A 20,512-nucleotide genomic window follows, 5' to 3' on the forward strand; every position below is an offset into this window, starting at 1 on the left:
CACTGCAAGGTAGGATAATGTGGTCTAAATGTTACGATCTCGGTGAAATTGAAGAATCAAAGCCAAGGCAGGAAATCTTCAATGAGTTACAGCTTTGTTAATTTGTGCACTCGCCTACCGGTCATTCATAGGTCAGATGGAAGGTGTTTGATTTGACCTATCGCCTTGCCCAGTGTCTTTGCACTTGTGAGACAGTTAAAAAAAAAACACCAGTTTTGGAGATAGGTGGCCTACAGTACAAAAAAATAAAATAATTATCCCTGTGCATAGAGTTGAGATTGTGAGTGGGGAGAGGGAACGTCACAAAAGTAATCTGCACCAAAGAACCTTTAGCCCCACAGAAGCGCTATGTGTGCACCTTTGCTGCAGATGGAGATGCTGCCCTCATCTCAAAGTTCACAACCAGTTACAAATGCACAGAACAAGAGCTTTTTCTCGCGGGATCTGCGGGCTCATGCAGCGGTCAATGCAGCGTTTGCACGGTTCTCGCGTGAGTACGTTATGACGGAGATGAGGCAGGGGGGCGGGTGAGAGGGGTACCAAGAGATGTTTGGAGAATTTTTATAAAATTATTTATTTAAATAAAAATGGCCGCCGTAGAGAGCGGAGAGGAGAGACTGTAAGTGTGAATTACATGTATTCACCATTTCAATGTCGTGGTAGATAGCAGTTCAGTTCGTTTGAAATGTATCTAGCATATTTAGCAAAATGTTGTGGTGTCTTTTTTGTTATGAACTGGTCCGCAGGTTCGCTTACTGAAAGAGGCGTTCTGAATACGTCACCAAGTTATTGCTAAGTATTTCCCCTACTTTACCAGATCATGGATGAGCGAGGAAATAGTCAGAGCCAGCTAACGTCTGTGGGGGTGTGTTTGTCATTTTTCTGAACTCGGAAAACTATCGTTTATAAGAGCGATTTAGTACGTGGTCAAAACAGATCTCCAGTTGTGTTTTTGTCTCGATAGTCGTCCTGTAGCAAGCTTATTTTGTCCGCATCCTCCACCCTCGGACCAATATAGATGCCTCGCTAACGGTCTTGCTAAAAAGCTAGAATACATTTGGCCACCAATGCCAGCTAGTCATGACAATCTTGCCACAGCAGTTTGTCCTTACGGCGTTGTTATGAGATGGCATTTTCTCCCTACAGCTAAAGGGACGAGCTCTGGTAAATAAATGTGGCATCTGCACGAGCTATATGTTAGCCAGCTGAGTTGGCCCAATTTTTAGATAACAAATGCTAATTGCGGCCAAGCAATTAAAACATTAATTATTCCATTAATGACATTTTGGCGTGTTCTATTGCAACGGTAGACCATTTGGTTGATACACTCAAAATACACTGCCCTGATTTTTTTCTTCTTCTCCAGCACCGACAACTGGCAGGGAAATGCAGTATTCGAATATTATAATTGTAGATATAGTCAAGAGTTGTAATATTCTGTCTCTGCATTTCCAGCCATTTAGTGCAGAAAATAAATAGTGATCATGCCAGGAATAAGGGTATTGCTGCATTAGTGTAGCTGGGTCATTATAATCAGATGTGGGATTGAGATGTTTTGCGTGTGTGTGTGTGCGTGTGTGTTGTGTGGACCATGTGCAGCCTGCAGGTCAAAATACTTCAACCACGCACATCTCGCCCAGTGGTCTCTTCTCTGGCTGGCTGCGTCATTCGATATGCGTGCTAGACTGGTGCTGTGTAGAGTATCAGCCCTGGCCCACCAATGATTAGTCCTTCTAAATGCACTTCCCAGAGCCTCCTAATACACTTTGTAAAGCATCATGTATCTGTAGACATCACGTCCACACCTGTGTAATACCTGTGTAATAACAACCTGTTATTACCTGTGTAATAACACTAATATAAGTCTAATAACACCAAAGTTAATCAAATGTGACATGGTAATTGCATTGTATATGGAGTTGAACTAGTTTGTGTTATTACACACATGGTATAAGGAACAATCTTTATTCCACTTGTTTAATAACACAAATCACTCAACTATTACTATTACTTACCAGAGTAAAAACACACGTAAGTATTGGGGCAACTTTGGGGCAAAAATGTAAAGTGTGACCAACTCGACACAAAATGAACTAAATGCCCAAATAATGTGTTTTTTAAAATTAATATTATGATATTTCTAAAATGATGTAAATGGTTAGAGAAATTAGGTATCATATAGCCTAGCATAGTAGTGACGTGACTATTAAATCTATTCATTCATATCACGCGTTCCCCATATTGTGAAGCAGGATATTGACTCCCATAGCGTACTTTTATAATGCCCCTAATTTCTTACAGTATTTCAGTGGAGACGGTGGGATAATCTCTCTTTATACGCCGCGTTTCGTATTTTGCATTTTTCTTATCATTTGCATGCTTAGCGTGCCATCAAAGTAACCTGATATCAACTCTCATGTAAGGTGCGCACAGCAATTATTGATATTGTATGGTATCATTTATTTTTATGCGTTATATCCCTATGTGAGGACTGTACATACTCATAGCTTCTTTCCCTTTCCATGTGACATTATTCTCAATGTGTCGCCAAAAGCAGTGAGGAGAAGAGTGAGGATCTGGACCAGCAGGGCTCATCCAAGGACAAGACACACAAGCCCAAGAAGGCGAGGAGGGAGCGGGAGCGGAGGGATGTGGAGAAGCCGGTGGAGTCGACAACCATGGCCTCCGCTCTCCCTGCCCCAGCCCAGCAGCAGCAGCAGCAGAGTGGGGATGATCAGATGCAGCTATCGGAGGCAGGGCCGTCGGAGCCACAGGACCCTACGGCCGGAGAGGCCTCCGGCCCTTCGGAGTCTGCTTCCTCGCCCAAGCAGAGGCGCTCCATCATCCGGGACCGCGGCCCACTGTACGACGACCCCTCGCTGCCCGAGGGCTGGACGCGCAAGCTCAAACAACGCAAGTCTGGGAGATCGGCCGGCAAGTTTGATGTCTACTTGATGAAGTGAGTATAGAAGCCGTATCAGTTACATCATGTCACAGAAAATCACATCTGAGGGTTACATGATATGATAGCAGGCCAAATCTGTTGATATGATGTGATTTTTTTTCTTATTCCCTGAGAGCAGCCACGTCTTATCTGTTTTGTTGTTGGATCTGTCCTGTTGTTAGACAATGTATTGCACTTTTAACAGATAAGACACGTATGTATATGTTCTTGACTTTGTGTTGCAGGAAGATGTTTACATTACAATTGCGGAATATTGAAGGATTTTTTCTAAACTTGGGGAAATCCCTGCAAACTGACTGAGTTGGAAACATTCCTGGTCGTTGAATGCCTTAATAGAAGTGCTGTAACAAATTGCTTTGAATGTGTCACAAACCTTATACTGTGTGAACTGCAATCATTTATGGATGCGTAACAACAATGCAGGGATCTGTCTTCTTTTGGTTGCACTGTAGGCCCTGTTTGGAGAGCAGTGGAAAAAGGCTATTGGCTCTGCTGTAGCTGTCTCGCGTATGAAATATAAATCAAATATATTGATAAAGTCTTCAAGTGGATGGCTCAGCAAGTGATATACAGCCTTGTGTTTTGGAAAACGTAATTATGCTACAGTAACAGATTTAGGAAAGGTTTTATTTGTGTAACATGCAGATCTTCGGTCATTCTATATTGGATTGTAATGGTACTGTATTTGGCTGCTGGTTGAATATAGACAGTCTTGCCCCTGTTAGAGCACTCTCCGGGCTTTCTGTTTTGTGTAACTCCCTCAGAAAGTAGCCTTCGTTGACATTATAATGTTACTGAGTATAGAGTGTTTCAGCGGCCTGTTTTGATGTTGTATGTAAATTCCTTTATTCTAAAATGGCATACTTTATCCACATGTTTGTTCAGTTCGTACTCTTCAGGGTCCCGGCCACACTTTACATTAAGTTGCTTCTATACCTGTATAGTAACACTGTAATTATCTATGTAATAACATTATATTGACATCATTGGAAATATTAGGCCACATAATAGGGTGAGCGGTTAAGCCGTTTAGTAGCGGATTAGCCTACTACACAAGTCGAATAAGGACTGTTTCTTGTTACACTACTTGCTCAATTCCATTTACCATGCAATTACGAGTTTACTATCAACCGCATGTTCATAGTGATTTTACTACAGTGTTATTAATAGCCTAACTGTTATTACACAGGTATAGAAGCAACAGTGTTACACTTCTCTCATACACATATAGCCAAAAGGCTTATTAAGTAAAAGTATTATTGTCAAAGTATTGAAAGTTAATGGTAGGAAACGTTTGATCTGTATTTCAGCCCAGAGGGAAAAGCCTTCCGTTCCAAAGTGGAGCTGATTGCGTTCTTCCAAAAGGTGGGAGACACTACCACAGACCCCAATGACTTTGACTTTACAGTTACGGGTCGTGGGAGTCCCTCCCGTCGCGAAAAGAGGCCCCCAAAGAAACCCAAGGTGGTCAAACCGTCAGGGAGAGGTAGGGGGCGCCCTAAGGGCAGTGGAAAGGTACGCCAGGCCACAGAAGGGGTGGCCATGAAGCGCGTGGTGGAGAAGAGCCCTGGGAAACTCCTGGTTAAGATGCCCTTTGGATCCCCAAAAGCTGAGGCAGCGCAACCGTCAAGGCCGATGGTAGTTGCTAAAATGAGGCCCGGGCGGAAGAGGAAGTCAGAGCCAGAACCACCACAGACTGCTCCGAAAAAGCGGGGCCGTAAACCGGCGTCGACGTCGGCTTCGGCTGGGTCAGCGAGCACCAGTACTTCCTATGCAGCTGCCGCCATATTGGCTGCTGAAGCCAAGAGGAAAGCCCAGAAAGAGTCTTCCATCAAGCCGGTGCAGCAGACAGCGCTTCCGATCAAGAAACGCAAGACCAGAGAGACTATCGAGGAGACAAAGAGTCCAGCCACGTCGTCTTCTACAATGGAGGTGGGGACAGGTAGTGGTGGGACGGGGACGGGGACGGGCACGGGGACGGGCACGGGGACGGGCACGGGGACGGGCACGGGCACGGGGACGGGGACGGGGATGGGGACGAGTGCTCTAGCGGTGGTGGCTGCTCCATCAGAGGCGGCGGAGCAGGGACAGAAGCTTCCAAAGAGCCCAGGGAGGAAGCACAAGGAGGCTCCTCTGGCGACAGGGCACGGGGGCAGCAGTGGCGCTGGCAGCGTTAGCGGTGGCAGCAGCATCAGTCCCTCAAAGAGCCACAAGAGAAAAGAGCGCGTCCCGCACAAACACCCCCACCACCACCACCACCATCGCCACCATCACCACCACCAACACACCTCCTCCTCGGTGGTGGAGGAGCCGCCTCCGCCTTCCCAGCGCTCCACGCACCAACACTCCCTCGGCCTTGTCTCCCACGCAGGGGCCTCAGCGCGTCAGCAGAGCGAACCCCAGGATCTGAGCACTTCCAGGCCCTGTCGTGGAACCAGACAAGAGGGGGGTTCGGGCAGCAGAGAGGAGGGCCAGAGACCAGACAGCTGTCCGGGCAGCAGAGAGACCGTCACCTCCAGAACACCCGCCGCGACGGTGGTGGTGACGGCGGCGGCCGAGGCCAAAGGCAAGCATCGAGTGGACGAGGTGGCAGGGGAAGGAAGGGATCTGAAAGACATTGTGCCCTCCTCAGCAGTGCCCAGGCCCAGCCGGGAGGAGACTGTAGAGTCCAGGACATCAGTGAGTGAAAGGGTCAGCTGACTGACTTACTGACTGAGTGAGTGAGTGGGTCTGAGTCTACGAGAATGGAGGGGGTCGTGTGGAGAGGAGTGTGTTTTTTTTTTTTTTTTTTTTTTTTTTTAAGAAAACAAACGAAAAAAGAAAAGAAAAAAAAATGTGTACAGTATATATAAACAAAAGGCAGCTGTTGTGTCATGTTCTCTTTCTGTGGGTTGGGCAGTTTGAACGAATAATAATGCTTAACAGATACCCAGAACAGATGGCTTCCTGATAATAATTTACATTTTTGTTTGGTTACTCTTTCTCTTCTTTCTGTCACGGCTTTAAACCTGTAAAACAAACTTCCCACCCTGACTGATCATGATCTTTTTTATCAAAGCTTCAAGGAAGTGGAGGACCTGCTGTTGCGACATCGGATGGAAACAATGAATTCTCATTGACCTCATGTCCTGTCCTTCTTCTATGGTTTAAGATTCCATTATGAAAATGGGACAGAAAAAGTGTTTTCATTTGCCAAAAAATGGGACATGTGTCCTGTTCCTCACAATTCGGCTTGCCAATGTTTTTGTACAGAACTCAATGGCTGGAGGCAGCATGATATGCATATGCCACACAAGCTGCCACCACGTCCTCTGCTGTAGCATCCTTTGTTTTGCTGAGTGCAGAGCTCAATATCCACTTATACATGTCTAGTGCTGCGTTCAAGAGCTTCTCGGAAATGGGAAACTAGGATATTTTCGACTTGGAAACTTGGTGTTACTACAGTAGGATGATACCGGAGTTTCCCACTCGGAAGAATGTCCGAATCAACCAATGAGGAGCGCTACGCATAATTCTACGCAAAATCATGGTGGGAAGTTCCGAGTTTTCGAGGAGCACTCGAACGCACCTTGTATGTGCATTTAGATGACATATGTTTGACCAATTGGCCTGTACTCTGTCAATGTCTTTCAGCGTCCCTGTACTGGTTTTGTTTTTAATATCTCCTCTCTCCAGTTCTATATGGCTCACTAAAGGAGTCACTCTCTTATACCCTAAGTACAGTATAGAGCCGTACTGAGCTATACTGGGCTGGCCTGGTTACGCATGCACCATAGTTGCTGAAACAGTGCTGGACGGGACAATGTGAAAGGAAAATATGCGAGCCAGCACAGTACGGTCCGGGTCGGCTCTGTAGTGTGTAAAGCCCCTCCCTGATAAGGCTGGAGTTTTTTTCCATTTTACACAGAGATCAGTGGTCCTTGATGAAAGATAAATGATTTTGTGCATCTCGCCAATGCAGTTGGAAATGAATGGGCGAACGGAAAAGCTTTTGATACAGACAGATAAGAACTTCCTATCAGCTGGTTTGGGTAATGATACAGTTTGTTTTTTTGTACTTGTAGATGAATGATGAATTCTTCACAGAGACCCACAATATTCATATTCATTTCAAAATGACGATTGTCTTTAGGCTTCAGCTTTGTTTTCCTAGGGTGGCCGTTCTCATTTGTATTCATATACTATCATATTGATGCCCTTTCTGACTTTTTACCTATGAATATGGAGGCCACATCTTCAATGGGCAAGATAGATACAGTACTAGTTATTTTCAACAATGCCAATGAATTCCCTATAAACAGAATAACAGTAAGATAATGACTCCTATATCGAGCTGATCTCACCCTGGCTCAAAAACAGGGAAGCTAAAAGCACAACTGGGCAGGGGATTGTTTTAAGCACAGTGAATTTGTCCCGCACCTTTATCATTGAAGAGGTACTTTTATCCCATGATTATGGATCAGTAAAAGTTGAAAGGCAATGGATTGCGGTATTCACTATCATTTCTATTCTTGATACCATCGAGTTTTTAAAAGGGAATATTTATTTTTTCTGTGTAAGCCACCTTTCATTTCATGCTAGCTGTTCTCCCTAGATTATCCATTGTGGCTGCATAACATAGCCAGCACGTATCTACAGTAGTAAGGATCCAGCCCGTCATCCCTTTACTCTTTATGCTCAGTGACCAGACTGTGAAAGCGTTTTTACATGTTGTAATTGTCATGAAAGAGTAACTTGATGAAATATATAGAGGCCCTCTTTTCTGATTTCTTATTTTACATATAATCTTTCCTTAATCCAATGCCTGTCATCTTTCAGATGATACTGTTCATATTTGGAGCTACAGTTTGAACATACAATGGTTGTATAGCATATACATGGTTATATAGCTTCTTCTTAATCCTGCAACCATTGTAGGTGTTTTGTTTGGAACCAATTATGAATAGGTTCTTGCTTACATTGAGTCTTGAGCATACTCACATATTTCTTGTACTGTAGCATTGGTTAGGATGCCTATAACAAAATGTGCCAAAATTATTTGGTATAGAGATAATGTTATTGTACACAATGAGCGTAAAGTCAATGTCAGTTTCCCGGACACGGATTAAGCCTAGTGCTGGAAAAAATTACTCTGTCAATGGAAAATCTCCATTGAAGATGCTTGTTAGTCTAGGATTAGGCTTAATCTGTGTCTGGGAAACCAGCCCATAGTGTCTTTAACAGGGCGTCATTTAAATGGAAACGTAGACGTCAACATGATTTGAGGCTGTTTCCAAATTCGATTAATTAGAATTCTTCCATCCATTGCTTGATTTGTGTTTGGTGGATTCCAATAAAAAATCGATCTTGTTATTTCCCAAAGACATTGTCTAACGAACCAAACCCAACCAAGGAAGTTCTTTTTTGTCTGCTCCATTAAGAATGTGTCAACAATTAATTTATTCAGTTCTGTTCTAAGAATGAATGTCATGTAGGAGATTATAATGACTAGTAGGAACATTTTTTACTCTCTAGTTACGGTATAGCGTAAGAAACGTTACGTACATTGCACTGATGTCCATTTATTTCATGTCTGGGGGTTGTAACGGATTTCATCGCAGTACTCCGTTTGCATGCACTCATATACGGATTAGCCTATTTCATAAACAGCTGGTAGTTTTTTGTTTTTTTTTGTTTTTTTTTTGTAATCCAAAACTCACAGATACAGGTAGGATTCAAATCATGTCGTAGTGGCACAAAAAAAACGTAATGCATGTAACATTTTTTGTACCTCTTGTTGGATGCCAGAACCTACTCCATGCCCAGGGTCATAATGTAGCCATACATTTCTAGACTAGATATGATGTGAGTCATAAAGTCATAGTTGCTATTTGGTCAGATTGAAAACAATGGTTGGAAATCTATCACATTTGTTTTGTATTCCCGGAAAAATTACACTGTCCCCCCCAGCGCAGACAAAAAAAATCATGTCTTTATGAAAGCCAGAATGAAATTTGTTTCTTCACCCCATTGAACTGATAACTTCAAACATGCATTTTTGTGGCACAAGAGCAATGTTTGAATGAATTATAGCCTACACTTATTCACGCACAGGCGCTTACATACATGTAATGGCCCCCCTTCTAGAAAAACATTGTTTCCGTACTCAGTCTTGAGTCTGAAAAACGTATTCTTGCATGCCACAATTAGAGGTCTATTTGTTAGTGACTTTTTTACAATGTAACATAATATGATAGTATGTATTCCTTTAATGCACCAATATCTTAAACCTGTAATAATCAGTTGACATCCAGAAGAGGGTATGTGGATGTTGTGTAGAGTGAATCTATTACAGTAGTTTGCTTAACAGTAGTAGTCGGTTTTGGCACAACACCGGATGTCACAGAATACATCTTAATCTGCACTAGAATGTTCTCCATTTGTTAATTCAATGAAATAACTTAAAAAGTTCAGTTCAGACCCCTGTCTACACATTGTGTTAACAGAGTATTCGATTTTTGATAATGGGCATATATTAGATCACAGGCTATGCCCTGTACCTGGTGTTAAAATATGTCCCCAGTCAGTCCTCTTTCAAACTTTGTTGTTATTATGCCTCCAACATGCTGTATGTGGCCACAGATGGTCTCAGACAATATCTTTATACAAAGTGTAGAAAAGGTCATGGATGTGGCCCATATCTCTCCTCTTGCTTCCCCTCTACCTCGACTCTAGCAACTAGGGTAGGGGACATCGGATAAGAGCTCTCCTCGCTCAAAAAGGGCTATATAACGTCTTCAAATTTAAAACAGTATGGGGGGGAAACTGCTTAAGCCTGACATAAGAGAACACCATCTGCTTTCTTCGCAGTTGTTAGTATCTTGAAGTTCGGGTACAAGTTGTGACTGTTGTATTCCCCCCTGAGGAATGCAGTGACTACAAATACCACTGTCTCTCTCTCTTTCTCTCTCTGCAGAACATCAATAGGAGCTCTTGCTCTACCACACTAACAGTACCAGAGGCTGACTCAGTACAGTAGTCAGGAATACGGTATTTCCTCTGGTCCCGAATCCTGAAGGGGAGGCCAGAGGAGGATATGAGCAGCTGGGGACGATTACACCGAAAGTGAGGGAAAAGACACAATTGGTGGCATATTGTATTTACAAATATGTAGGCCTATGTTAAGTTTCCCAATTTGTATTTGTTCTAATGATGAAGAAATGAAGCTGATATCAAAAAAAAAAAAAAAAACTCCTGACATGAATGGTATTGCTGATGTCCTAAAAATGTTCTTATTGCGTAATGCGTGGTATCGACTTGGGGACAGCTACAACAAAGCAGTTTCCATAAGAAAAGCATTGACAGCAGGGCTGTGTTAGAAAGGATAGTGCCTTGCATTGGGAATTTACATGTGACAGAAGTGGCCTTTGATGAAAAATAATAATAATAATAATATTTTATCCCAGTAAAACTGAACAGAGGTCCAAGAAAAATGGGATGACAGGGCAAGTTCTATGGGTTAAAGACAGGTGGCTGTTAAGCTTTAATCAGATTAGATTTCTGTTTGGAAGCAACCCTAATTTAGTAGAAAACCTGTAGTTGATTATGCTGTATGCCTATGTCATGTTCAATGAACATTTACAGTCAGAAATCTGAAGACCCTCAATTTTCTAATGGATTTGATTCAAGAAATATTGATGTAGAATGTACACAGCTAAACAGCTGTTCAATGTGTTAGCATGTGGTTTAAGAAGAAAGAAGTTGCAATTTCATTTTAAATGAAAATTGAATTGTGCCAGCTTACAAAGACTTGTGTTACTTTTGGTGAAAGAGAGTTGTCTGTGTCATTTTTCTTGAAATATATATTATCTTTGTCCCCGGTGATGTTAGATTTACCATTTCAGACATTTGACAATACTGTTTAAGCTCTGTTTCTTCCACCAAATCACTGCTTTTTAAAAAGCAATAGTACATAAAGCAAACAAACAGTGAATTTGTGTTGATCATTAACATTGCTTTTTCTCCCGAAACCTTTATCCCTATACTTTAAAGATGTAAAAGATAACATTTTTAAGATTGCATGATGTATAGGATAAGATAAATTACATCAAAGTTATTTATTGAATGCCAATTCAGGTTCAAATAAAACATGAGTAAACTTTGATACGAATTCAAAATCCACTGTTGGAAAGTTAACTGTCTATTTAACATAGTCTTGTGCCTTGAAGTTGAAGTACTAGAATTTATACTGTGGTTGATGTATTTTTTATTCTGAGTCCTGTATTTGCCTCTTGTTGCTATTCTGCGCTTTGAGTGTATCATAGAGTAATAGATATAAAAAGTATTTTCTTAGTTTGATAATTTGCCTGCTTTTAATATCATTTAAACTAAATGTGTTTAGAGGATCTGAGGGAAGATGTAACAGGCAATAACGAATATGTCATAAGACCTTGTGACGATATACAGTAAGAGTTATAATTTTGTTGTCTGTTTTAGCACTTTTGGAAAATATTGTTGTTTAACTATTTCAACATAACCACAAATAATTGGTCATTAGCCTGCCTTATTCCTTCCAACCACAACTTTTTATGAAAGAATATTTTAATCATGGCCAGTTTATGAAATACAAAAATTAAGATCTGCACTTTATCAAGTACGTTGCCTGACAGGACACTCATTTCCCTTTTCTATGTATTTTTACCTTTATCTGAAGTTGTCATTTTATTTTTTATATTTTTCCATTTAGTTTCAACTATTACAAAGGCATGGGTAGTCCTTTATGTTATCAAAACTATTTTAATGAAACAATCACACTTTCATGGTGTCAAGGGTTATATGCCATTTTCCAGGCCATGTCTTTGCCTTCCTGAAATTGAAAAGCATAGTTTGTGTCAACTTTTATAGTAATGTATTTGTTTGTTTGATTTTGCCCTATGTAACAAACATACTAGTAAACAACATATACCTGCGTCTTGTGTGTCCAAAATGTTTTCTTTCATTCATTTGGGATAATATAGAACTATCAGGAAGTGCTAACATTTAAATGTATGATTCATATCTGTTTACGGTGTGTTCTCTACCATATAAACATCATGTCCAAATTGGAAGGGAACAGACTATCACAGTTTGTTACATTGTTGTAGATGTCACTTGTGACGTGAAAGGGATACAAATGACCACTCATTCACTATTTCAGAATGATGGTGTTAGCAATAAGCAAAACAAGAATAAGCTTCTTGTTTTGTGGCAACATGTTCTTGCTTCCTTTAAAAAAAATTATCTCAACAGTATATGATTTCCTGGTCTATGATGACCACTAGATATGCTTCCTGGTTTTAGTTTGAGAGTAGTGTGAAAATTAAATGAAAAGACAAAGGGCAGAGCTGGTCCACCACTATCACAACATTAATGACATAGACAACCAGGTTTTTCTAAGCACTGGTGGAATGAAGAATTAGACACACACCAAAAAACAACAACACATAACACATTCAATAGCCTTTCCTTTATCAATAACTGTAACCTGGCAAAAGTCAAACAAAAACAAAGATAAAGGGGGATCATATTGTTTTGCTATCTAACCTGTCGATTTTCCAATAACATCAGAACTGTCTGAAGATATAGTGTCTCCGATTTTTCCGATTTACAATCATGGTCTCTGTATTTACAATACTGCACAAAACAAGCCTGTGTCTACTAGATAGTCTTATGATATAGATGAAAAGGATACTTGACACAAGACTTCTGTCTGCTAGACCCCCTGGTGATAGCCTTATCGAGATTGGAAGAAGATAACTTAAGTTTAAAAGAAGTAGAAAAAGAACCCAAACATCTGATATCTGCTGAAGGGTCTGGCCCCCAAAAATAGGTTTGGTATGATGCATATTCTTAGTCATGCTATTAGATTTAAATAGTTGATGAGAAGAATACATGGTAAAGAAGAATGACATCACATTCAGGTATATTGACATTTCTGGTGGTTAGGGTTAGGGTTTCCCAAATTGGTTGTTCTTCCTTATCACTCGTAGATATAAATATGTTAAATGTCCTCTACTAGATGGCAACCTGAAAAAATGTTTCATCAGAAACACTCCCGCGGTGGCGGTGTCCGGAGCCTCATGAATTTATGACGTAGGAAAAGGTTAGCCAATCATGTGGATGATAGCCGATTTATGGAGGACGAACAAGGAAGTCCTGAAATTGGCTATTAAGTGGAGTAGCTGGATAACTAAGTTAGCTAGTAAAAACTCGTATTTTCCACTCGTGATCGTTTAGCTTTCTAGTCGTGGTTGCCACATGCCGCATCCATTGGCCAATTTAAAATGCCTAACCCTTCACAGCTGCTACTAACCCAGCTAACGTTGTTATTAGCTAGCGTTAGACAGACGTACACACAGTGCTGCTAGCTAGCTAGCTAGTTGGGGTTGGTCTGGTCTGCATGTGTAATAATGTCGCAATGGAATATAAGAAAGGAGTACTTGTACAATGTGCCCCCGTACGTCTTGTGTGAGTTCTCAGAGGTGATGGACAATCTCTCCAACACGGAATGGATGAGATTCGGTAAGAAATATGGCCATTCAAGATTGTTATAAATAAGATATGTTAGATAAGCTCAGCTCCATGTGTTAGCAAGCTAATGGAAATCAATGCTGTCTTATGATCCTCCCAGTCACTAGGCAGGTAAACAACAAGGAAAGTTACACCTTTTGATCATAATTTCCTTGTCAAACATTTTACAATGAACAACTTTCTAGCCTATCACCTGTATTTACTGTCAATGACATTATCTAGAAGTTTTGATTGACAGCCTAAAATTAACATTTGCTTGCTGATTGTCAACTGTTTGTCAAGGAAAAGATAATCACATTTTCACATTCCTTGTTGTTTACTTGAGAAGCAACTGAGGATCATCAAAGTAATTTCTATCTCAAGGGGATCAAAAGACAGTAAATTGGGCAATAGAGACACATGGTGTGGGTCTTAGTTTGGTAACTGACACGAAGGCAACTGCTGCTTTCTCTAGTTACAGTATTTGTGAATGTTGGCCTACTTTCAATTGAGAATAATAAATCTAATAAAAGATTGTTGGTCATTTACATTTATGGCTTTTAACAGATGCCTTTTTCCAAAGTGACTTACAACAAATACATTTGTCTAAGTAAGTGAATCATCTGTCCATCAGTCATGTAGTGTAATCTATGCAAGGACCATGGGCTATTGGCAGTCAGAATGCTAGAAGAAGGAATAATTACTTTTCTTTTTTTTGTTAATTAATTTATTTACCTGTGCACAGGATACAGAGTGTAAACGGTGCAATGAAATACTTTTTTGCGGTCACCCTCTCAACAGTGCAGTGAAATATTAAACAAGTAAAGATGATAAAAGAATTTTTAAAAAACAATACACAATAAAGGCAATAAGTAACCTAATACTTATCTAGTGAAAGTATGTATGTGTGGAATTGTATCAGACAGACTAATCATCAAGTGTTGTTTTGTCCTCCTTGGTAGCGTCCCGTGTGCTGAGTGACCAGAGAGATGTTTGCCATGCAGAGCGGAGGGAAAGACGGACAGACTGGGTCATGAACCATTGGGGGATGAGGAAAGGGACAGTTGGAGACCTTCTTGTCATACTGGAGGATCTGCAGCTGTTCAGAGCTAGAGACATCATCCTGGACGGTGAGTTACATCATGCAATTCAATTCAAGTGCAATACACAGGATGTGTTACACTCCAGCACTCAACTGGTGTCACAGATTCATATACTGTGCATCATGAAGCATCTTGTTGCCTGGCTCCATGTCAGTATGCACTTTCGTGTCTTGGGGCATTGCGGTAGCAACTTCCTGTGGTTTTGTTTTGTGCAGGGAAGCCAACTAGACGACACCGCTCTATCACTACACCTCCCTCCCCCCCTTCACCGGCTCCATCCTTCCCACCACGTCATCTATTCACCCATCCTCATAAAGCTCAACCGAAGAGTGCTCAACTGTCAACAAAGGCCATTTCTGGACAAGGTAACATCTCATCAACTGTCCCAATCCTCACCATTGATCTTTCAACCCATTCCTAAAAATGTAGGCTAGTTAAAGAAAAGGCTATGCTGTCGGTTGGAATTCTTCAGTTCCTCTATTCAGGAATGCTTTCCATCTCATTTAGGTGCTCCTGGACTCAAGGTTCTGCCCAAACCGGGCCCCCCACCCTCTGGTTTGGCGTCCAACAGGCAGATAGAGGCACCTGCAGATGAAAGGGTAACGGGAGTCATTGAGTTCACTTTGTCATCCTATGCGGTTTCTTTCCTGGAAACGAGTAGTTTGTGAGCGAGAAGTTGTGTTTTGATTTGTAGACACATGTCTTGGTTCAGCAGAATGAAACAGTTTAGGCTGCTGTAGGAAGTCTCATATAAAGATCCCATAAAAGAGGATTTGTGATGATTCTCTATTTTCAGTAGTTTTTTAGTTTTTTGTTCTATTATCTCTCTTTTTAGTCACCAGTCCCTGAAGTACCTCTGCTGTCCAGTGCTATGTGCTGGCCATTTGAAGAGGTACAGTGTGGGACAGACAACTTCTCAGTAGCACATCAGATCGGTGAGGGGGGTTTTGGACACGTGTACCACGCCACTTTGAGGAACACAGACTTTGCTGTCAAGAGGCTGAAAGAGGTAAGGGGCTTTCAGTGTCATGGAGGAAGATGGTGAAGATGGAGGGTTAATAAGGCTTGTTATTTCAAGCTGAACAATGTATTTGTTCTGAGAACTGAGAAGTTGGTGTGGTTTAGGATTCAGTTGTGGTTTTTGTTATCACTGGTCTGTCACGTCATTCTGATAGATGAAAGGCTGTGTGTGAGGTGACGTTTTTTATATCAGATGTTTTTTCTTCTTTGATCTCCATCAGAACTCTCGTATAGACTGGACTGTGGTGAAGGAGAGCTTTAAGACGGAGGTGGAAAAACTATCACAGTAAGTTGGCTGGCAGTCCCTATCCCTATCATTCTGTTAATCTGGCTTCTTTCCTGGCATTTCACCTAACCTCGTTCTGCTTTCATCTCTTTTCCCCCCCCTATTTTCTTTCTTGTCAAAGTTATCTGGGTCTGTATTGGAAAGGACCGCAAAGAGCCTCCCCCCCATATGACAACCTATTGTATACCACCAATAGTCCCTGACCTAGAAAAGCATCAGTCGTGCCACAGAGGCAGAGAAAGGTTACCATTGTTACCAAGTCCCTCTGTCGCTTCTCCGGGTGTCTGTTGTGGTTAGTCTCTTTCTTCTGTCTATTGCTCGACTCCTAATCGGGTCATTCAATCTGTGTCTATATGCTTTGTTCGTCTGCTTATTGGTGAGTCAAATGCTGCTCGCTCTTTATGACTCCTTGTAACTGAAGACAGTAGATTGTTATCTACTGTGATGTTATTTCCAAGATAAGGATAATACAGTAGCCAAATAGATGTTTAATTTGATTTAACGCACTATTTGGAGGTTGGATTTCATGCATGAGACAACATGTTACTGTAATGTGTGTCAGAAAGATCGTTTCTTGATTTCAGGACATTTACGTCTTTTACTAACTGTCTGCCTTTCGCCTGCTGCTTCTCTCCCCCCTAGATACAGACACCCCAACATTGTGGACTTTGTGGGCTACAGTGTTGGAGGTGGAACCCACTGCCTTCTCTATGTCTTCATGCCCAATGGCTCATTAGAGGACCAACTCCAGAACCAGGTGAGGATAGACAGCCACAATCACACTGACAGACCCATATCATATGAGGATGTCTTGAACATGAACCCATTGATTTTTAGATTGATCAACTCTGTACCTCTGTTTCTTAATGTACTATTTGTATGGTAGATGATGATGCATGAGTTACAGTCTGTTGTAGAAGCTTGTACTACATTGACATACATCTGCCTCTGATGTTGTCCCCCAGGACGGTGCTGCCCTCTCCTGGCCACAGCGTGTCAGTGTGATGCAGGGGTCAGCCAAAGGCATACAGTTCCTGCATGCCAGCTCTCCTGTGCTCATTCACGGAGACATCAAGAGGTTCCTTATGGGCTGAATGAATATGCCCTTTATTTCAATTCCTGGTATCTTCTTGGAACATGAATATTTGTTATTGTCACACAGGCCGCCATCAAAACTTTCAAATTATAAAATTAATCTAGAAAATGATTGATTATAAACCCTATTTGTCTTCCCAAACCATCTGCCTTCTGTCCTCAGCTCTAACATTCTCCTGGGGGAGCACCTGGAGCCTAAGCTAGCGGACTTTGGCCTGGCCCGGTTCTGCCGTACCTCTTGCAGCAGGTCTGCTGGTGCGACCACTACCGTGGCCCAGACCAAGACGGTGCGAGGAACCCTGGCCTATCTACCTGAAGAATATGTCAAGTATGGAGAGCTCGGAGTGGGCATCGATGTCTTCAGCTTTGGAGTGGTCAGTGCTCATTCAATACTCACTGACCTACACCCATGGCGTGTGTGTGTGTGTGTGTGTGTGTGTGTGTGTGTGTGTGTGTGTGTGTGTGTGTGTGTGTGTGTGTGTGTGTGTGTGTGTGTGTGTGTGTGTGTGTGTGTGTGTGTGTGTCAAATCTCTTGTATTCACACCCATTTGAGTATACTTTATTACAAAGATTAAACAATATTCATCATTTATACTTTCAATTAGTATTATGTATGCTATAGCAATATGGCATGATATAACTGTCTGCATTGCCATTTGTTGATTTGACATATCATTACAGTAATATTGCACAATTAAGTCATTGTAAACACTACACACAATCAATGCATAATTAGGAGGCTAAACAGCAACAGTTGTCACAAGCAAAATGTTTTTCAAAGCATGTTTATTACACATTTCTTACATTCCAATGAAACATTACACATGGGAAATCTGCAACACAGTACACTAACAAGGATTCCATTATCTTCCAGGTCCTGCTGGAGGTGCTGACCGGCCGCAGAGCCTTGGAGTCCGACAGCCAATCTAAAACTGTGTATCTGGTTAGTAATGCACTCATCTACAGTGTTGACAAACATGTAATTCTACCGTATGTTCTAGACGAGGATACATATTGATAAGAAATGTTATTCCTACACTACACTGTACCTGACACTGATTTTCCACAACTGTATAATGTTTCTCCTCACGTCTTTCTATCATTCTCCTATTCAGAAAGACTTAGTAACGGAGGTGGAAGACAACAGAAGTCGAGGCAAAGGGAAGCTGACTACGGAGCAGCCTTTTCCCGCTGCGGCCACACACATCTGGAAGAATCACATGGATCCTAGAATAGCATCAGACCGGGCCCCAGACGGCTCCTTGGACGTGGCTGCGCTGGCCTGTCGTTGTCTGGAGTCCAGAAAGAAAAGGCCCCCTATGGCTAAGGTAGGCTGGTCGCCAAGGTCATGGTGTGATTCAAGTGTGACAGGGAAAACATATCTTCAAAACAAATGTATGGGTCACATTTTGGGGGGGAAATGTTACCAATAGCATGAATAGAATTTGGATGATGCTTGTACTCATTAATGCTAACATTCCATGATTCATTGTTGTTGTTTTTAAAAACATAAAAACAAGTGCAACATGTAAATACCAAGCTCTCTGCTATTGTGACCTTAATTGTGGCTATGTGGGTGAGTTGCAATGTGTTTGGACTGTATTTATGACTCATGCTTCATCTGTCATTTCTCCCAGGTGTTCCAGATGCTCCAAGACATCGATACAAGCCTGAGGGCCTCCAGCAGAGCTTCCACAGTCCAACTCCCCACTACTCCTTCTCATCAGCCCTTCCCCAAGCCTCCTCTATCCATGGACTCATCCTGTATGGATTCCCTTTCATGTGGCCTGTCAAAAATAGGACCCCTAGAAGACACTTTTGACTGCTCCCCTCGTCCCTCCTCGTCCCTACTCCAGTCAGCGTCCTCCTTTCTGGGCCCATGTGAATCCGATGAGAGTCAAGGATACTCCCAGTACATTGCTCCCCCCACCAATAGTGCTAACAGGCTAGATTCTCAAGCCTCCTTGCCATGTGGGGCCTACGGGGGTCAGAGTGGAAGTTATACTGGTTCCTCACCGGCTGGCTCCGTACAATTGGCTGGCTCACTACGATCTCATTCACCTCAATCATCATCAGGTAAGAGGATCAGATATCTCTAACCCAGGGATGCGTAACTCAACTCAGAGGTCTGCTGTCTAGCTGGTTTTAGTGGTCTTAAAAGGATTAGAACAAAAAACAACCTACACTGTAACTTCTAACTCAGCAATGTGAAAATGTATGTCTTGTTGTCATTATGTTACATATATCAGTTACGTATATTCTCTCTCCCTCTGACTAAACCTACCAGGCTCTCTCAACCAGGGAATTATCATTAATACATGCAAGGAGCGTTTACTCCAGAAGGTGGCGCTGCATAAGGAGGGAAGAATCCACACTGCTGAGCTCCTCTTCTCTGATCTTTGTAAGCTCGTCTCTGTTTTTATTTTTAAAAAATGTTATCATCGCATTAGGTTCTACCATCAATAGCATGATGAACATTGCCCACATTTAGTTACAATGTTCTTCACTGTACAATGTACATAATGACAGACAATACGATATAAGCTGTATCTGTTGTTAAGGGAACAACGGGCATTGTCACAGGCATGTTCAATTTGTTTTTAATATGATGCAGATGGAGATAAGAACCCACCAAGTCGAGAACCAGAGGAAAGCGATGAGCCATACCTTGCAGGAGAGGCAAGTGAGAGTGGAGCGAACACATAAACACTTGCCACTGAAGCAAATCCATATGAACCTACAGTACAAGGGACACAAAGGAGTTTGGGTGACCACTGGCAGTCATGTTCTTGTTAGTTTGGGAAGAAAAATACTTACAAAGATGATGGGGTCTATTCTGCTTTGTTTTTATATATGTCATTATGCCATTTAATTGTGAAATGTAATCATAATCTAATCAACCAATTATTATAAATTCAGACTTTATTTTTGAAAGTCTTGCTAGAAAGGTTCCAAATACAGTATATAAAACCAAATTGCCAAATGGTTGTTTACAAGTTTTACTGAGATATACTGCTACTGCTATTGTCACAGCTTTCAAAACAAGTGTTATTTCAAGTGTTGTATACATTTCACAATGTGTGTAAATGACTGTTGATGACATGCAAGTCAAGTTTGAAAGTCTGTCCAACAAATGAGAATTAATCTGTGTTTATTAAATGTAAAGTTGGTTACATTATTATTCTGTATCACGTAGAGTTGGCTTTACAATACTCCTGTCTACATATTCATTTTTATTTTAGCCAACTGTTTATGTAAGTTATTTATTGTTGTGTAGTGTTATCGTTTTGTTATTCATAGACTATTAAAAGCATACATTTTCATCTGATGTAATACTTTATGCAAACTGCCCTGATCACTTCTGCTAGTGTAACATGGCATGGGAATGGAATTGATAGTGGAAGAGTGGCTACTGATGAGGTTTTGCACTTAAAAAACTCATGATGGGCATATGTCATTACAGATTGTGACTCTTGATCCATTTGTCAGACCCACAGACAGTGCAATATTGGATTT

The 20,512-nt window shown here is 41.5% G+C and overlaps 2 protein-coding genes across 3 annotated transcripts; both read left to right on the forward strand.

Moving 5' to 3' along the window:
- Positions 1–587: 587 nt before the first annotated feature.
- mecp2 (methyl CpG binding protein 2) lies at positions 588–5,685 on the forward strand (the record flags this gene model as incomplete). 2 transcript variants are annotated; one of them, XM_083674403.1, is made up of 3 exons in its annotated part: positions 588–619; positions 2,555–2,959; positions 4,276–5,685. In XM_083674403.1, the coding sequence occupies 3 exons, from the start codon at positions 588–590 to the stop codon at positions 5,663–5,665; spliced, it is 1,827 nt and encodes a 608-aa protein (XP_083530529.1). In that variant the 3' UTR covers positions 5,666–5,685. The 2 variants fall into 2 exon arrangements, with proteins under 2 accessions (XP_083530529.1, XP_083530530.1); XM_083674404.1 differs by having other exon boundaries at positions 2,558–2,959.
- A 7,474-nt stretch (positions 5,686–13,159) lies between these two features.
- Positions 13,160–20,317, forward strand: irak1 (interleukin-1 receptor-associated kinase 1). The gene is made up of 14 exons (XM_083674348.1): positions 13,160–13,504; positions 14,455–14,622; positions 14,811–14,960; positions 15,103–15,194; positions 15,431–15,604; positions 15,837–15,901; positions 16,544–16,658; positions 16,867–16,979; positions 17,160–17,370; positions 17,871–17,939; positions 18,112–18,324; positions 18,634–19,072; positions 19,284–19,397; positions 19,611–20,317. Exons 1-14 carry the CDS (start codon positions 13,393–13,395, stop codon positions 19,700–19,702), a joined length of 2,127 nt encoding a protein of 708 aa, XP_083530474.1. The 5' UTR covers positions 13,160–13,392; the 3' UTR covers positions 19,703–20,317.
- Positions 20,318–20,512: the final 195 nt, after the last annotated feature.

This window comes from Argentina silus (assembly GCF_951799395.1).
Source record: "Argentina silus genome assembly, chromosome: 8".
Taxonomy (NCBI): Eukaryota; Metazoa; Chordata; class Actinopteri; order Argentiniformes; family Argentinidae; genus Argentina; species Argentina silus.

What these genes read in the sequence shown, in the direction of transcription:
- irak1 (XM_083674348.1), top strand. Translation starts at nt 13,393, where the DNA reads ATGTCGCAATGGAATATAAGAAAGGAGTACTTGTACAATGTGCCCCCG. An exon ending in CACGGAATGGATGAGATTCG is followed by an intron (nt 13,505 to 14,454) that starts GTAAGAAATATG and finishes CCTCCTTGGTAG; the next exon opens with CGTCCCGTGTGCTGAGTGAC. An exon ending in ATTCACGGAGACATCAAGAG is followed by an intron (nt 16,980 to 17,159) that starts GTTCCTTATGGG and finishes TTCTGTCCTCAG; the next exon opens with CTCTAACATTCTCCTGGGGG.